An 18,688-nucleotide genomic window follows, 5' to 3' on the forward strand; every position below is an offset into this window, starting at 1 on the left:
GTGAAAAGTTTGAGGCATTTCACAGTGCCCTGAACTTATATCCGTTTGGTGATTAATCGTCCTTGTACATGACATTGGCACTGCAGGGGGGTGTTAGAATTATAGATATAATTCAGCAGTGACCAATGTAATTTAATAAGCTAGTTAGGGGCACTTTTCCCTCTTTAAGAGGTTTTTTCCCCTAACCGCAGTCAGTCCACTAACTATGGTTATTGACTACTAAGGTTTTGTCACTAGGACAAAACCTTATCTCACTCCTTCAGTTGTATCTCTTACTCTCTTCTATTGCAACTAAGCTCTCAAGCTTTCAAGCTCTCAGCTCACTCTCTTGCTCTCTCTCCACTCACACTAACAGATGGATCCGACAAAGATCCAAGTCATTCAAGAATGGCCAAAGCTGAAGACTGTGCATGAAGTTTAAAGTTTCCTAGGCCTGTGTTCTTACTACAGAAGATTTATCAAGCATTTTGCGGATATAGCCACTCCACTTCACGACCCTACTATGAAAAATATACCTTTGTAAGACTAGAATAAGTCCAATCGTACAAATTTAGATTTTTTGTTGTTCTAAAGATCAAAAATCTACACAAAAAATAAAAGAGAAAATGAAAGAGAAGGTAAACAAAAGAAAGACATACTTAGCAAGCAAAGCAACACTTATGTCGTCATCAGTGCCCAAGCATAAGCAGCTATACTGGGTTTCTAAAGACCCGCGGAGTCTCTTGGGCAAACCCAGTGCTTACTAAAATATGTCAAATAAACAAAAGAGAAAGAAAACAAGAAATAAAGAAGAAAGGAAGCAGGTGACTAAGCAAAAATAAACAAGAAAGTCAAGAAACAAAATCTTCCAAAAAATTGGAATATCGCTCTCTCTCTCTCTCTCTCTCTCTCTCTCTCTCTCTCTCTCTCTCTCACTCTTTTTTAAAATAAAAAAACTAAATGGCCCTTTACACTTATGTATCGTTTCCTACAAAGAGGCAAAAATACATTTCTAACTTAGAAAGCACAAGCATACTCAAACAAACAAGCATACCCTTACTAAGAAAAATGCAGCTTTCAGATGGGAAATTCCACAGAAGAAAGCATTCCACTGAAAGAGAAGCTGACCACAGAGCCAATTTTGATAGTTCCATATTTGTATCACCCATTTGATGTGGATTGTGATGCTTGTGGGGAATGTGTTGGGGCTGCATTGCATCAGAATGGTCATGTAGTGGCCTATGAGAGCAGGACACTTTAAGATATAGAGAGAGATCTCGGAATCTATGAGAAAGAGTTGCTGGCTGTAATTCATGCCACTCATACATAGAAGCATTATCTTTTGGGAGCTGACTTTAAAATTAAAACAGATCACCAAACTCTGAGATACTTTTTGACTCAGACAAAGCTCTCCAAGAAGCACATGAAATGGGTAAACAAGCTGTCAATGTATCATTTTCAGATTGTCCATACTTCGGGAGTTCGGAACAGAGTGGCAGATGCCTTGTCTCAAAGACCCCAGGTCAACAATGTGACTATTGCTTATCATCAGGATCTGGAAGACATGAGGGAGCAATATGCTAATGATGTAGATTTTGGTGAGATTTTTCAGCAAGTGCAAGAAGGGCAGTCCACCAGTCACTATTCCCTGAAAATGGGTATCTAATGAAAGATGATTGCCTATGCATCACCCAAGAGATGAGGATTTTGGAGGAATGCCATGCACCTCCCTGTGCTGGGCATAGAGGAATTACAGCAACAACTCAAGCACTAGAGAGGTATTTCTTTTGGCCAGCGATGCGGAAAGATATACATCAGTTTGTTATAGAATGCCTTACCTGTCAGAAAGTGAAATATGATAAGACGGAAGGCACTTGGTCTATTTATGCCTCTTCCCGTGCCTCAAGCACCGTGGGAAAGTATTGCAATGGACTTCATTTTTATTTGCCAAGATCAAAGTCACGACTTGGACTATCATTGATAGATTCAGCAAGCAAGCTCATTTCATTCCGATTCACAAAACTATGAAGGCAGATCATATGGCTAAGCTTTTCATGGCATAGATCTTTAAGCACCATGGTATGCCTAAGTCCATTGTCAGAGATCAAGATCCCAAAATGACCAATCTATTCTGGAGAGCTTTATTTGATAATATGGGGACGAATCTGAATTTTTATTCTTCCTTCCATCCCCAGACAGATGGTCAAAGTGAGGCAGCAAATTCTACAGTGTTGGATATGCTGAAATGCTACGTGGGTGACTAAGGTTCAGGCTGGAAAAAGTACCTACCATTGGTGCAGTTTGCTTACAATAATACAATTCACAGCTCCACAGGGAAAGCCCCCTTTGAGGTCATCTATGGGAAGGTGATTCTACCACCTATCCTGAGGACCAAAGATGAAATATTTGCAGCTAATCAGTTTGTCGACCTCCAGACAGCTTTCAGCCAAGTCTGGACAGCAATTGAAAGGTCTCAAGAAAAGCATAAAAGAGCTGCAGATAAACATAGGAGACAGTTAGATCTCAAGGAAGGACGTTGGGTGATTTGAAGTTCAAGAAGGCTAGGCCCTTTCAAGGTGAAGACATGTTGTCTGATCATCCACAGCTTTTGGATATTTACAAGGAAGCTTTTCAATTGAGGTTAATTGAATAGAAGCCGAGGGGATGTCACCAAGCTGTAAATACTCCAAAGTCAAAGTTCAAGTTGACCATCTATTGATCATGATTATCATGCTCCACTCAGAGATCTAGAAAAGCTTGTCATTTAGTAGTAGAACCTTTTGGTATTGTAACCTGTCCTACTTTGTGGATGGATGGAAATATAAAGAGTTGCTTCTATATTTGATTCTGAGCATTGTCTATTTACTGGCTTGCACATCTATGCACATAAGTTAAGAAGTTTGTGACTCCACACCCCACACGCACACTGTGTGAGCTCTTGGGCATTACTATCAGTCTTCTGCTGTGCGTATCCTCTGTTGGGTCATTTCTAACATTTATGGTGACTGACATGGCCTCAAACTGATTAAAATTATAAAGGACACTTCAGTGCAATTAATTCCATGGGCCAAGGATCGTTTTTCTTGCTCCTCAATTGTCCACACCCCCACCAACCAAGAGCCTGTGGGGTCCGAGCTTGCAAGAGCGCCCTTCCTAGGAGCTGTTCCATCAAATCGCAATCCACCAAGAGCCTGTTTAGAGTTGTTGGCTGATTCGCAATTCTCCAAAGAGCCCTCCAAGACATGCATTTGCTGATTGCGCCCTTTTTCTAGGGCTGTTGTTGCAGCTTCCAGGATTGGGCGATTCATTGTTCTGCATGCTCCCAGGGCTGGACTAGTTGATTCGCTGTTTGCAGGAGCCTACAAGGGCTGATTTGTGAATTCGCAATTTGCCAGGAGCTCTCTTGGCTAGTCGTTTTTTAGTTTTGCACCCTCGTGGGGTCTTCCAGCAGGCCACCATCAGATTTTCATTTACAAGGGCCATCTAGGGTTTTCCAGACTTGGCGATTTTCTCCAGCAGGCTTCTAGGCTTGCTTTTGTTGTTTTATATTTGCCAGAGTGCTAGAGAACTGGACCAGGGAGATTCGTTTTTCATGCTTGCTGCTGTTCCAGGGTTTCCCGAACCTTCAGATCAGTTGATTGTTTTCCGGAAGCTCTCCTACTACCTCAGAACCTTCAGATCCTATTGCTTTGTTGCAGCTAACCATTCTGTTCGCTAGGAACAGCCATGGTTGTTTGTTTTGTTGGCCTCTGTCTTGCGAGGACTCCCTTGACGGGTATCAAAGCTGCGAGGACAGATTTGGCTGATTTCTCTATTGCTAGGACTCCCTTGATAGGTATTAGAGCTGCTAGGTTAGAACCCTCAGCCAAAATCGGAAGAAGGCTGCCATGGGATATTGCACTGGACTGGGATGCCTTTTCAGTGATTGCATACCAGGACGGAAGTGCCTGTGAACTGATTATTCAGTTAGCTGTTTTTGGGCTGATGCACGACAATGCTTTTCTTGTATTTGGATGCCTTTTGAATAAAAGACATAAATATTGAAAGGGGCGCTACATTTAGGACCAATCTGGTGTTTGGTGCAGGACGAGGGCTATCTAGCTCTTGGGTGTTGTTTTCTAAGTTGTTTGGTTTGCTGTGGAAAGTTCTAAATGGCTGGAAATCAAGTATTTGCTGGTTATCTGGTCACTGCCCTTTGGAGCTTCCGAGGGCCATTTCACACACACTGTGTGTGTGTGTGTGTCAGGCAGCAGTACACATCTCAGGCAGCAACACCCAGAGAGTATTTTGCATTCAACATGGCACCAGTGGAGGCTGCTGCGCACTATACCTACTTGGGAGTCTTCTTCCCAGGCTTGATCTTTACGATGAGACCAACTATGCAAGCTAGACTGAGCAAAGGGGTATGCCACCTTTGGTAGACTTGAGCGTAGTGGTCAGAGTCACACCAAGATCTCAGGACTAAGTCTCTTCTCGTTGATTCTCTTGTTCGTCCAGCTGGTATTTATGGTAGCCCCTAGTGATAGAGGGAGACTAGAGGAATTAGTATGCTTAGATATGCAAATGGTTTGTAGACCTTCAACTCCACATGGACAGATTCTTGCCTTTCCAATACAGCTTGGAGGTCCCATCGGTCCCCCTCACCCATCATGAGGCAAACTAGGTGATTAGGGAGGGCTCCACATATATTGCAAAACGTTGATGAACGTGCTCTCTCTCTTGTAGACATTTACTGCAAGCATTCTCTCTGAAACGCTCCCCCTCTCTCTCTTTGCAAACACACTGGGGCCTAGGACAAATTGTCGGGCTGGACCCCCCCGAAGGTCTTTATTCATGAAGAGAGAATCTGAGTACAAAGTTCAGTGTAGAGCTGTCTTACAAAAATTCCAAATCGTGCATAATTTACAAGAGCTCAAGGCTCATTCATTTGGCAACATGCCACTTGTTAAAATAACTAACTAAAAACTAGTTACGTGCCACAAAGGGCAAAGCTCTAGGGTCTTCGTAGCCCTTGGTCACATGGACACCTTCTGGCTGCGCGTAGAGCTCCATAGCACTTGGGTTTTCAATCCCGCTTGGTACCTGCAATCATTAACTAAAGCGCACAACCATGGCACCTGTTAATGATTAGCACTTTGCATGCAAATATTAATCTGTAGACTAATTCTAGTCACTGCAGGCGTCCCCACCAAACAAACATGTGCACATAACATAGAACAAATTCTTTGGTTGACCGAGGTCAATCCTCTTGGTCGTAAGGGCTTGACCATCAGTCGAAGCGCCTTAGTTATGGCCAAGTCTCTCCAACAGAGGTTGGCGCATCTTGGTTAACCAAAGTTAACCCTCTTGGCGTAAGCCAAGTCTTGTTGACCGAAGTTAGCGCTTTGGTTCTTTGGTAAACCGTGGTTAACCATCTTGGTCGTAACCAAGTCTTCCTAACCGAGGTTAGGCTTACTTAACCGGGGTTAAGTATCTTTGACCTAAGTCAATACTTTGACCAAATAAATATAGCTCTTTGAACAGGTGGGCAGCACCTTGAGCTTAGTCTGCAGCCCTATGTCAGCCTCCTTCTCCTGCTGTGTGTAGGTCCAAGGATAGGCTTGCTGCTGCTGCTGTCTGCTCCCCAACTGCTGCTCCAAGTGATGTGCTATGAGGCCAAATGCCTCACCTTTTATAGGCCCCCAAGGGGGCTGGCAAAAACTGACCAGCCTGCCCCAACCTGGCCGACCAGACTAGCCGACCAGTCTAAGGCTGGTCCAGCCCTATTAGGGCTCACAAACCGGGGCTTCTTGGGCCCACTCTTCTAGGGCCTTGGCCCTCCAACCAAGGCAAGGGCCCATCCTATATAAAGACAAGTCCCTGCCTCATGGCAGCCTCCTTTGCTGCTCCAGCAGGCCTCGTCCAGCCCCGCACAGCATCGTACCCTGCTCCATACAGTTGCGCCACCTGTCCCAGTCTGCACACCCTTGTACCTTGTTCCGTACCCTTGCTGATGTTAGCACCACCTGTGCGCCTCTTTCAAGGCCTGTTCCACCCCGTACAAACAGCCCTTGAAGCGCCTCTGACAGGCTGCTGTGCTGCCCACATGACAGCTCATTTGCTGCCCATGTGGCAGCCCCTTACGGCTGTCCTTTCCCTGTGAGGTGCTGCCCATGTGGCAACCCCCTCCCTTATCTTTTCTGCCTAGGTTCACCCCCCCCCCCCCCCATGCTCTCCTCATATGGGGGCTTACAGATGGGGAGGTGACCATTCCAACAATAAATTCGTAAAAATTAGAAATTCACGTCCCTGTGACACACACACACACACAGAGGGGGGGGGGGACCCTGATCGGACAAACCAAGGCTTAACCATGACATCTAGGATTAAAGTCATATAAACCAAGCTCTAGATTGATTAGGGCAAAGTATAATCAGGGGTTTAAATTGATCTAAGGTTCAGACTGGAGCTACCTTAGATTCTATGGATAGAGTTGACCTAAAAAGGCAAGGCTAATCTAAGCAAAGCAAGCCATTGTGGGAAGCACTTTGCTAAAAGCACTAGGCATCCAAGAGACACTTGTTTCTTAGGAATGGGGATCTATTGGGCAGGGAGTAAAGCCTAGTGGAGGACCTAACCTTTAGCCGACTAGTTGTCACAGTAGTGACTCGTCTACCTCATATTATGAAACAATAAACCTATGGCAAGGGATAGAGCTTGCTAGCTTCACCATTATGTGTAAGGGTAATAAAGCTAGAGGACTCTAACTTGATTACCCAACGGCAGGGCGGGACCTAAAATTTGTATCACAATCAACCTTGCAAATTAGAAAATCATGCTAACATTTTAGCCATAAGCATGTGTTTGCTTGCATGGAAGGCATGGCTCTTTGGATTGTGTGTTGAAGACCAAAAGCATGGAAAGCTTGAAAGGAAAAATAACTGCAAATTTAGTTGGGAACCCTAACGTATGCAGAGTCATGAATAGTTACCACGAAATCCGCAATAAAAGAAAAGGGGAAGGGCAATGCCCTAAAACCTTTTCAACTCCGACATATTGTATGTGAAGCCTGATCTTGTTTTCGGTGCTTTGGACCGAGACATGCTTATAGCCAATCCATGAAGGGGGGGAAAGGGGGGACAACGCCCCCCCTAGGATTGTCACCGGGGGGTTCCTAGAGAGGCCGGTGACATGTATTAGGGGTTCAAGGGCAACGCCCCATAAGCCAAAATAACATGAAAATTGGTTCATGAGTTGTGTGCTCAAAGTTGTAAGATAAGGGTGTGGCTCACATAACAGAAGAGCAGGACATATTGCTTGTATCTTGTATCTTCTCACTTGCAGGATAAGAAAAACACGGGATTGGCTATTTCTCCGTGGATGTAGCCCACACCAGGTGAACCATATATATCGGTATCTCTCTTTCTCATCCATTTTTGTGTGTTTCTTGTATTGTGTTTTTGACGCATTCCGCTTCACGCATTCTTGCTCCATTGTTGGGTTGCTCCTAGCACAACAAGGGTCAAGCACGGCTGGAAATTTTTCCTGAAGCTAGTATCATGAGATCGAGGAATGGATGCATGATACATAGGGTGCCAATGACAAGGCTAGCCGTAGTGGCTATGCCATTGATGATTTGCTAATTTGGATCCCTATGATGAGAAAATATAGGGTGAGAGAGCTTTTTGTGGCATGGCTTTACTAAAGTAAACATGTGAAAGACAAGCTTTTGCTTTGAAAAACATGCATGTCTAAAGTTCAGGAGCAATACTTGCAGGAAGAGCAAGCTAATCCTCAGCCAACTTTAGGTGTTGGGACAGCCTACAAGTTCAGTAATTTTGTTGTTTCACTCACATTTTGACAAGCCCAGCCCGAATTCTACTGAGGGACTGCCCCGAATCACTCTGATTGTCACACTCCTCTGCTGATCGCAATATTTTCTGTTGGTCATCATCCATCTCTTGCTGGCTGCACTCCTCTTCCAGCTGATTGCAAATCTCCTCCAGCTGGCCGTGATTCATATATTGCTGATCGTCACCTCTTCTCTGTTGTATTGATAGCTTCAGTTCGTCCTGTAGCTAGAGGAACTCGTTGATTACGTGCTTTGGGTCTTGAGGTCTCCTCTCTGAGATAACCTCAAACTCTATCTCAACATAGTCCAATTTTGGACTCTTATTGCTATTAGCTACTTCCCTGATCCCTCAGTCAGCAAGTAGTGGATATGATCAAGGGAGCTATGACAAGAGAGAGGAGCTAATTGAGGGAGATACAGCGATCACTAATCCAAGTATGCAGGATGATGAACTGAATAGTCACTGAAAGGCAGCAGACTCACTGAACTGAATTAATCTAGATAGCAAGCAATGGCTATGCCTTCAGGAGGGTTACGAGAATAATGATCCGTCGCACTGGCAGCATGTAAACAGCCACGTTAGCTAGAGAAGAGGTGGCAATCAGCAATAGATAAAGGCGGCCAGCAAACTTACTGAACTAAATCACTCTAGATAGCAAGAAATACTCCGTCAGCAGGGTCACGACCAGCAACAAGAGAATCACGATAGATCGCACATGCAGCATGTCCTCAAAGTGTTTCAAAAGATTTGCCGTCAGACCCGTAGGATGTCTTTGACCACATTCACAATTTAAAGCAGGACAAGCACATCAGGAGCTGCATGGCTGGTCAAACAATGAGACATGCAGGAACAATTCAAATGATGGTTGGAAGAATTTTGCAGCTGATCGTTCTAGTGCACAGGATGATCAGAATTAGATTCTCAGGAGCTAACAAACATCCTAACCCAGGATGGCTAGGTTTGTTGTTGGAACCTTTTTTCATTTTGTGTCTGTGGGTTGTCTATCCTCTTTGAAAAGAGACTTTCTAGTTCTGTCCACTGTGTAAACTCTTTTGTAAGTCCATCATTATCCATGAGGTATTGTGTGCTATGTTAAATTTCTCTATACATAGCACTTATAGTTTCTAAGTACTTGTGAAATAATTAGGTTTTATTTTTTGCATAGTAAATAGTTTTATTGGTCCTGAGATTGTTAAATTTCCCCACCTGTGAGTTCCCAAATGAAGATCGCAACAGGGCTTGACGTAGTCTGACCAGCCAGACTGGAAGGCTCTCTAAGCTAGAAAAGGCCCCATGTCCTTGATTCAGTTTTGCAGCAGTCCTCAGCCAGCCAGTGTACATACCTACAGGCTGTAGGGGAGTGTATGTGAGTGCAGGAGGGAGCAGCATACAGAGCTCACCCTAGAGCAAGCTTCTGAAGCCTGAGAGGAACGTGGTGATCCAAGAGGGCTTCTACTGCAGAAGATTCAGAAAACAGAGCTTGTGTCGGTGCATTCCTCACCGTATGTTTGCTGCAGGTGTAGGTACACTTTTGGACCTTGTTTGTGTGGATTTTTATATCTATAGATGAAGTTTATTTAGCTGTATGTCTGTGTATATACCTAGATGAATCCAGGAACATTCCCAAACTCATCCTCTAAAAACACAACATAGTGCAGTTTCAATCTCATGATAGTCACTCACAAGGTTGAAAACCATAAACTCCATCATGCATAGCAGGGACTAGCTACTATGACATCCCCACTGACATCATGTACGTCTGTGTATTCTCTCTCTATGATCTGAAGTGCTCTCTATATCTTCTTAATGTCCGCACCAGCCTTTGAATTCCAACAAAAATTCCAATGTCTTGCGTTCTTGGTTGGTGATTGTATTAGCACTCAAACGGGAGACATGCAAAAGCATGCACAGCAACTGTGCTTGAAAACAGAGCGTGTCAAGCAGCCAAGGCTTTTTCCCTTACTCTGCTATCATCAAATGCTTTGTCTCTATTTGTGGATGAGGATGAGCTTGCTTGCCATGGCTAGACAGCAAAAATGGACTTTCTTAATTATTTCCTTCATTTCATGTCTGCAATCTTGCTGACATATTGAGACGGTAACTCTGCCCTCCACGCATCATGGCAATGAGCAATATCACGATGAACCTTATATCCTACATGGAAACCCCAAAACAGAACAACCATCAAGCTACAAAAGCAGGTCCAAAAAAGATGGCAATACCCCATCTAGAAATGCTAATTTCTAAATAACACAAAAATTTACCTTTGAGTGACGTTAAAAAAATCGCAACTAAGGAGTAGCAAAATCTCATTCCACCGAAAGTGATTTCCACTACAAAGCAAGAAAAGATGGTGAAAAAACAATATTGTCTGCCATACAATGGATTCCCTCCACAGCACACCTGTTAAAGCATCTGTATCCTCCTGTACATCCTCCTCTTCATCTACAATCAGGGCACTACTTTCAAACACTCCATTTGGTGTGGCTTTTACTTGACCCCCTTCTTCGCTGTTATCGACTTTCTTCTTCTTCTTCTTTTTCTTTTTCGTCTCTGCTGTTTCCTACAAATCAAGAGTCCAGCTAGTAAGTTGCTGCGAAGAATCCATTTAAAACTTGACATCTTTCTGCTGTATACTAATTGAGTTGCTTGACCTCAAAGTAATTGGCATAGCATCAAGCCAGAGCGTGACGGTCGATCGTTTTCGCCTATACAACAGAAAGGACGGGTTTTTTACGCTCGTTTTCCCGGAAGGCGATCGTGAAATTCGATATAGGGACGGGATATTCTGTCTCTTCAAATATCTGATTTGGAGAGAAAGCCTAAACCTTGGCTTAGATTCTATATCATCAGATAGAAGTACGAGCTGAAGCAATTAGCAGCATCCATACAGCCGATGGGTTTTGGTGAACACGGGGTAAAATGACACGAATAGAGAGAGGCAAAAGGGGAAGGAACACGGTTGAGCTTAGCAAGGTAAGGAAGTAATCAGAGAAATGAAAACAAGGAGAGTTTACAGGAATATTGGAGCCATTCTCGTGAGCAGGTTCCTGCAATTTGAGCTCGTCGAAGCTGATCTCCTGCGAAGAATCCTCCAGAGAAGTGCCGTGGGAAGCGTGCTTATCTTCTGCCCCCGCCATCTCAAATGCAAACGATGGATGAATCTATGCAATGGGAATGGGAACGTATGCCTTTTATAGGCTGAGGGTTTACTTAGGAAACTTAGGCTCCACGTTCCACTTCCGTGTAGGACTGGTAAGAAGAGACCTCAGCCTCTCGTCGCTCACGTGCTCAAGATAGAAGAAAGTCCGCTTGTGGTCTACTTTCTGTCTCACTTGCACTGAAGCGACCCACTGATCAGGATTTGAAGCAGACCTGGAACAGGAATCACACATATGGTCCTCCACCACGTACTCCACCAACAAACCCTGCTCCAATATGGCTCCGTGCATCACCTCTCGTCGCTCGCGATTAAGCTTCATTCCGCTCAGCCTCTCCCACACTCCTCCCTACTCCCTCTCCTCTCCCCTCTCCCTCCTCTTCCTCTCTCTCCCTTCTCCCTCTCCCTCCCCTTCCTAAAAATTATGTATATACATCTATATATATATATACATGTATATACATATATATGTATATATGTATGTATATACATCTATATATATATATATATATACATGTATATACATATATATGTATATATGTATGTATTGTATATGCATGTCTAGTTAAGGCCTGAGCAATGACATGTCTTTTAATGATTGTAGTTTACATTGTATACAAATGTTGTATCAATTTGTGCGCCTTTTTCATAGACATCACATGAAGTAACATGAAATAATGCATGTCATTCATGCTATAGAATAAAATGTTGCCATCAAGTACCCAAGTGCCCCCTCCATGACCAAAACTCTCTCTCTCTCCCTAAAAGCAATTCCTCGTGAACGAGTGATCACAAGATGTCTTTTTGACCATCCTTGTAGAGCTAACAACAGAATGCCCATATTAGATGAGCAGTTTGTCATGAGCTACCTTTCTAGGCCTGTTGACGTCGAGCACAGCTTTGACTCTGTGTTCTCCTTTTATGCCTTGTCAACTTTTGAAGTTGCCAATGCAAACAGGCATCGCCTTCCTAAATAAGACTCACCATTCCAACGTGAAGATAAACTCCTTGTGCCAAACATCATTTATGCTTTTCTTCCATCTACTCCGATCCTTGAAAATTCGAAGGCTATTGTGTAACTTCACCAAGATTTCTTTTACGTCCTTCAAGGTCAAAGCACATTTTGCATTAAGAATCCAAACCCATGCACAAGTTAGCCGCACAACAAATCACTTGAAGGAGAATACTTGTCCAAAACTCTCTCTCTCTCTCTCTCTCTCTCTCTCTCTCTCTCTCTCTCTCTCTTTCTCTGTGGCTCCCCACTGTGCCCCCCCCCGCCATGCCCGCCATGCTCTCTCTCTCTCTCTCTCTCTCTCTCTCTCTCTCTCTCTCTCTCACCCCACGTTGCCCTCCCACCCCACCACGTCCTCGCTCCCTCCCTCCCTCTCCCTCTCTCTTTGCCCCCCCCCTCTCTCTCTCTCTCTCCCCCCCCTCGAACCTCGAATTTGAAATTCCAAAGATGTGCAGCAGAATGCGATTTTGGGGTTTGGGTGTTGCCCAACCCCTCGTAGCGTATTCTGTCACACAAGTGCTATTTTGCCTCAATAATTCTGTAGAGAAGGTGAAAATCCATACGGGATAGAGAAAAGAGCGAGAGGGAGGGAGGGAGGCAGGGAGAGATGGAGGCAGAGGGACTTAGATGAGGCCTCCATTCAAATTATTTTCGTCTACAGAGCAGGATTTGTTTTCGCCATGCTTCGATGGCCAAAAATTACAGAACCTTGCTCTCTCTCTCTCTCTCTCTCTCTCTCTCTCTCTCTCTCTTGCACGGAGCTGATCCCTCTCAGAGTTCTATCACGAAGTTTTTCTAGCCAGATCACATGGACACACCTCAACACGACCGTGACTTGGAGCCTATGACCCGATAGCTCAGACAGAGGGTTGACACACATATCACACTTGGGGACATCCCCTCCATGTTTAGAGTCGGCGGGTCTCACCCGACAGGGGTCACAATAGCCCTAGTTAGACACAGAGCTATGACCTAGAGACATGCCAGGGCTGCACCTTTGAGTGACCGATAGCACTCTATCGCCGACTTCATGCCCCCATTGCCACACCCACCCTGATGTCTTGATGGTGATGATGATGATGATGATGACTATGATGATGAGATAGTCGACTACCTACATGACATGACTATGTTGTATCTATGATTTGTACTGACATTCTGAATATTTTGCATTTGCATTGGCGTGGAGGCTCGTTTAGTAGCTCCACCACCACAGCTTGTTTGTACCAGGTTTTTCATAGTCTCATAGACCCATCGGTCTTCCGAAGACTTTAATAAACTTTCTCTCTCTCTCTCTCTCTCTCTCTCTCTCTCTCTCTCAGCTTCCTTTTAAAACTTCACACACCTCTTAGCTTCCTACGGCTTCCAAATTTAGTGACAAAGATCTTCATCATCACTGGGAAAGGGGAGATAAAAAAGAAACTTTCATGCAAAGAGATCACACCACACATTCTTCTCTTTCTTCCCTCTGATGAGAATGAAGATGGTAACATCCCAGTACTAGTGTAGTCTAGCATAGGGAGAAGGAAAGGATCAACTGAGGCCATAATCTCACCAAGTCGGTCTGTACCAAAGAGAAGAGCGATATGTTGTTTTGAAAGAAGATCCTTTGGCTCAATATGACATAAAATGATATGTATCAAGGGGTTTGAAGGGGCTGATTGGGTCGGATGGGTAGGTTCCAGGGAAACATTGCACCTCCATAGATGCCTCTATAGTTAGCTCAAAGCACTCAGCAAACTGTCATTAGACACAGAGGACTATAACTTCTAACAAAGACATGATATGAAATATCAAATCACATATAGATATGCTCCTTGAAATGGGCTTTGTGCTGATATAAGTTTTGTAAGAACTAGAGAAGCGGTTGAAAAGTTATGGACATTTTACTAGAAGGGGGTTAAAACTATCTTTAAAATAAATAGTCACACATAGAGAGTCATAGATTTAATACATAGGATAATGTGCCCTAAATGGAGCCATACTGATATAATTTTCATCAAAATCGTAGCATTGAGCAAAAAATTATGGGCAAAATACTTATAGGGGGTCAAACCATCATGAAAAACACCTACTCCTTTTACTGATGCCAACTTGGGAGAACACTTCCTCCATGCTCAGACTTCATCAATGATCCAAGTCCCATAGGGGTTGCATAGGAGGGAAGGAAGATCTCCCTTCGTGGCTCAGGAAATGGATAAACCATGTATGCGTAATGAGCGGCCGAATAGACAACACTTGTGAAGACTTTGGAAGAGACAGCAGTGGAAAAAAGGGAGAGACACTTAAGAGAGAGAACCTAAAGTAACCTTCAGTACCAATAGAGTGAGACTCCACTCAAATGCAACTCAAGATACTACAAACACAAGGGAGAAGAAGAGGTTTCATACATACAAGAGGGAGTGGGAGCTCCAAGACTACTCATATAAAGAGAATGAACTAGAGAGATATGGACTCAAGAGTCTACATAAGAGGATATCTACAAGAGGGAGAGAGAAGGCTCGTAGAAGAGGCTTGAGGGGACTAGTTTTAAGGGTGAAGATTCAATTACATCCTTTCATCTTATAGATGATTGTAGAAAGGCACTAAGGCATAGGGAACGAGAAGTCATAAATATGATCATTCTTGTAGGACTCTAGTTAAGTTCTTATTTTTTAATGTTGCTAAGGGTACCCAAATATTTATATATCATTCTCAATTACTCCATTGGTTTGTAGTCTAATTAAAAAAATGTTATACGATTCTATTCAAGGACTTGTACATATTGTGGACCCATCAATCTCCTTCAAATTCAAGAATCCTAGAGAACCATTGGAATAGATTGCCAAATGGTTCACCTTTTGTGATTTCAAATTAGTTTTCCTTATGATCATCCCATACCATTTAAAGTAAGTGGTTATTTAATTCATCTATGTGAAGAGATAAAGATTTCTACTAAATCTCCAAATGCTAACCGGTGTGAAAATCATCAAATGTAGTGACCATTGGAGTCTAGTATCACTTCATCTACCAATCGAAGGGTGCTGCTATTCTAACTTTGTCAAGCATATTCAGAGAGAGCTCATCATGTAAGTGGTTCTATATTGCCTAGAAGAAGTCACTTATTTTTCATACACAACAAAGGATTTTGTCTATAAAAGGCTATCCATTGCATTGCTATAACCAATTTATGGGGTTCGCAGTGCTATGAAGAGACTAGCCATTGCATTGGATCAATGTGTAGAAAAAACCAATAAGGTGGGTGTTGTTGAGCCAATGCACATGGAAGTAAGACTGAAAATCTTTTGTCCTATGAATACTATATTTTATATTAATATCTAAGTTTAAACTAAAGATCTTCTACATGATTTACAGACACCACAACAAAATGATGCACATTCTTGCAGTTTCTCATAAATGCTAAATATATTTTTGATAGCTTTTTTAGAGAAGATACATAAGCTGTAAGTACTAGTGAGCTTTCTAATTAGTTATAACTGAAATTAAAATTAAAGCTTAAATTTTGTTGTTGTTTGTGCAGATGATTGAGGGTAGCTATGATACACATTTCATATATAGCTTCAACACTAGGTTGATCTTTGACCTGCTTCAATATGAATCCTCTGAATAGAAAGTGAAAATTGCTGAGGCATAAAGGTCAATGAGAGTACAAGAGTCAAAGACGATGGGAGACGTCATGGTAGAGCACATGGTGGACCTTCAGCCCCAAACCGAGGATACTCATCCCTTGCCTAAGGGCCCTCCACAGACTGAGGACCCTCATGTCCTGCCTAAGGACCCTACACTAGATCCTCCATGTGAAGATGATCAACTTCCACCTCTAATATGATTTCAAATTATATACCCATTGAAAAAATGATTTTAGACACTAATATATGTTAACTTCTTTCAAAACTCACATATGTATAACCAATTTATTTGAAATGGTCCTTTGTTGAGAGAGAGAGAGAGAGAGAGAGAGAGAGAGATAGAGAGAGAGAGAGTTGACTCATGAATATAGGTATATATTTCAAAAGCATGTACAATGCTTAGATTACACAAGACACCAAATTTAGAATTGATTTATATAATAAAAGAGTCATTGTACATGTGCACCTAGGATCATTGCTATCCTTACTCCTCATTAGAGTTTATAAAGAATGATCAATCCACTATGTCTCGCTTCTAAGTCTTGGTAGTGTCTATTAGATAGATGATCGCAAAATAGCTTCTATCCCATGACTCCATTGAATCAATTTTCAGATAAAAGGGCTACTTGAAAAGCACTAGCTTATTAGGATAGAGAAACAAATAACCTATTTACCTTTCAAAATAGTTTAGAAGCATAGTACTTTCCTATCTTTTTAAATTTAAAGAAAAAAAAGTTATGAGTACCTATAATTATCAATTTTGATTTATCTCAATAATCGCGTGATGGATCTCTCTCCATTGAATTCTGCTTTCCTTTCTTCGAAGAAACTATTAACAAAAGGCTTTAACAAATCACTGGGGTTAATTAATAAAAAATATATATTTAACTAAATCAACTCGCCAAATATTACCTTCTTGTTGTTTAGTATGAATGCAAATCCTATTGAGACACTTCCTTCGGTCTCCATATGAATTTCGCGGTGTAACTATGCAAGTGTACATTTTTGTTTAAGCAATATGACACTCACTAAGTTTCCATTCTCATTAACTCATCCAAGAAGTTTAAAATATCCTCTGTGCCATTTAATTTAGCCTTATAATGGAGCATTCTTTTACAAACTTTTATTGGCAAATGAGTAAATAGCTCAACAAAGAATGTGATTGGCATGCAAATATTTATTCAGCATATTCTAATTGCAATTTTTTGTTGTAAGGAACACTATATTTTTGTAAAAAATTTGGCTCTATAGCTCTTCTTCACATTACCATTAGGATGGTGTTCCATGATGGGAGGTCTAGGTTTTACAACAAACCATGTGTGTTGGCCTTGTCTAGTAATTGGTAATAATGATCATAGAAAAATATATCTGATTGGGCAAGTTGCATTCCAGATGGGCCTGCATATAACCATTCCCCTATAGACCCATGAATGACATCCATAATCCTAAAAGGAATTCCGTCGGTTGCCATTGCTCATAAGATGAAGGGTATACATCTAAAGGAAAGGAAAAAATGAGTGAAACAAATAAAAGGAAAAAAATATTAGGTAAAGTTATACAAACTCTCAAAGAAGTCACTTGCAATTTGGTCTATGCTATGGAAAATACTTTGGATTATCCAGCAAGAAAAGCTTTTTATGCATGTACACATGCTGAATCAAGATTTCAAATTTTGATTTTTTCCCCTCCATCGTTCTAAAATCTCTCACTCTACCCTTCTAAGATGTCTCCATTGCCGGACTATCTTTTCCTTCTCCTATCGGGTTGCATTAGCACCCAGGTTCCTTTTGATATACTCAATGTTCGCCAATGACCTTCAACAGCAATTTTGTTGGCAATTTCTATAGAAGAAATAGAGCAAACAAGTCGCCAAGGCAAAGGGCTCACATTTATATTTTCATCCTTGCCTCGACGACCTGTTTGTTCTATGTTTTTTACTCAATGTGAGCCCTTTGCCTCAGCGACCTGTTTGTTCTATTTTTTCTATAGAAATTGAAAGCAATGGTTTTTACAAGTTCGGTAACAAGCCATTGAAAACTTAAAGGAAATTTTCTTGAAACTCCTAAACATTGAAAGCAATATATCAATCATGCAATCTTAGCCCTGACGACGTGAAAGTTCAATGGAACAAACTAACAATACAAAGAGCAAGTTATATCCTAATCATCGGCACTATGATCAACATGTAATTTTAGTTCTCTTCTCATTCATTAAAAGAAAGCCAATGTAAAGTTAGGAGACACCTGGATTTCTATAGTATAGCAAGTTGTTCTTAACAACAAGCTCCTTCTTAGTTTGTCAAAGATAATCCAACCCAAAATTGAAGCATCTTAAAAAGAGAAAGAAGGCAACCTGTCTAGAGCATTTGTAAACTCAATGAAAATGTGTTGAAAACAAACCTTCGTCCTTCATAGCTTGACTAATAGAGAATTTTGTATAAGGATATACAGGTTGTGATTTGGTATGCCACTAGAAAATACCAACTGACAATTTAATAAAGAGTTATAACATCTAAAAACAATAATGGATGAAAGCATAGAAATACAAGCGGAGTGCACATTTTAGAAATCATGACTCAACATTCCAATCAATGCAAAAGCAAGGGATAGAGAGAGAGAGAGAGAGAGAGAGAGAGAGAGAGAGAGAGAGAGAGAGAGGGGGGGGGGGATAGAGTGGGAAGACTAGTTTGGGGGGCAAACCACATTTCGGTCCATAATGTATTTTGAATAATCTGTTGTCAGACTTGGAATCACGTAAAGATCTCAATTCTTTTTTTAAATTTGTAAGCAAAAATTGTTTATGCATAAAATAATATTTCTTGTTTTGACGTTTTCAAAATTTCCTATTTTTTCTAATTTTCTCAACGTAACATTGGCCCTCTCGTCATTGGTTTTGAGAGCTATTTTTTATTTTGGCCAAAAGGCCCTAAAATGTGGATTTCATATTATCTTAGTGGAGATGTTTATAAGGTGTACCCCACCCTCCATTGCTAGCACATAGTTCGAGGTAGTCCTCGTGTCACCCCTTATAGATATGGTTGTCCAAATGTGTAGATGGTCTGACCAATATATGAACT

The 18,688-nt window shown here is 41.9% G+C and overlaps 1 protein-coding gene across 1 annotated transcript in view; it reads right to left on the reverse strand.

The window, feature by feature from the left end:
* Positions 1–11,084, reverse strand: part of LOC147902707 (methionine aminopeptidase 2B-like) — a 58,384-nt gene extending 47,300 nt beyond the window's left edge. Inside the window, exons 1-2 of the mRNA XM_087373710.1 lie at positions 10,829–11,084; positions 10,215–10,374 (exon numbers count right to left, since the gene is read on the reverse strand). Of these exons, the coding sequence (XP_087229836.1) occupies positions 10,215–10,374; positions 10,829–10,951 (283 nt within the window). The 5' untranslated portion in view covers positions 10,952–11,084. The remainder of the gene's footprint in view (positions 1–10,214; positions 10,375–10,828) is intronic.
* Positions 11,085–18,688: the final 7,604 nt, after the last annotated feature.

The sequence above is a fragment of the Dipteris shenzhenensis genome, chromosome 4, assembly GCF_047967505.1.
Source record: "Dipteris shenzhenensis isolate YYH24624 ecotype China chromosome 4, Dip_SZ_1.0, whole genome shotgun sequence".
Classification (NCBI taxonomy): Eukaryota; Viridiplantae; Streptophyta; class Polypodiopsida; order Gleicheniales; family Dipteridaceae; genus Dipteris; species Dipteris shenzhenensis.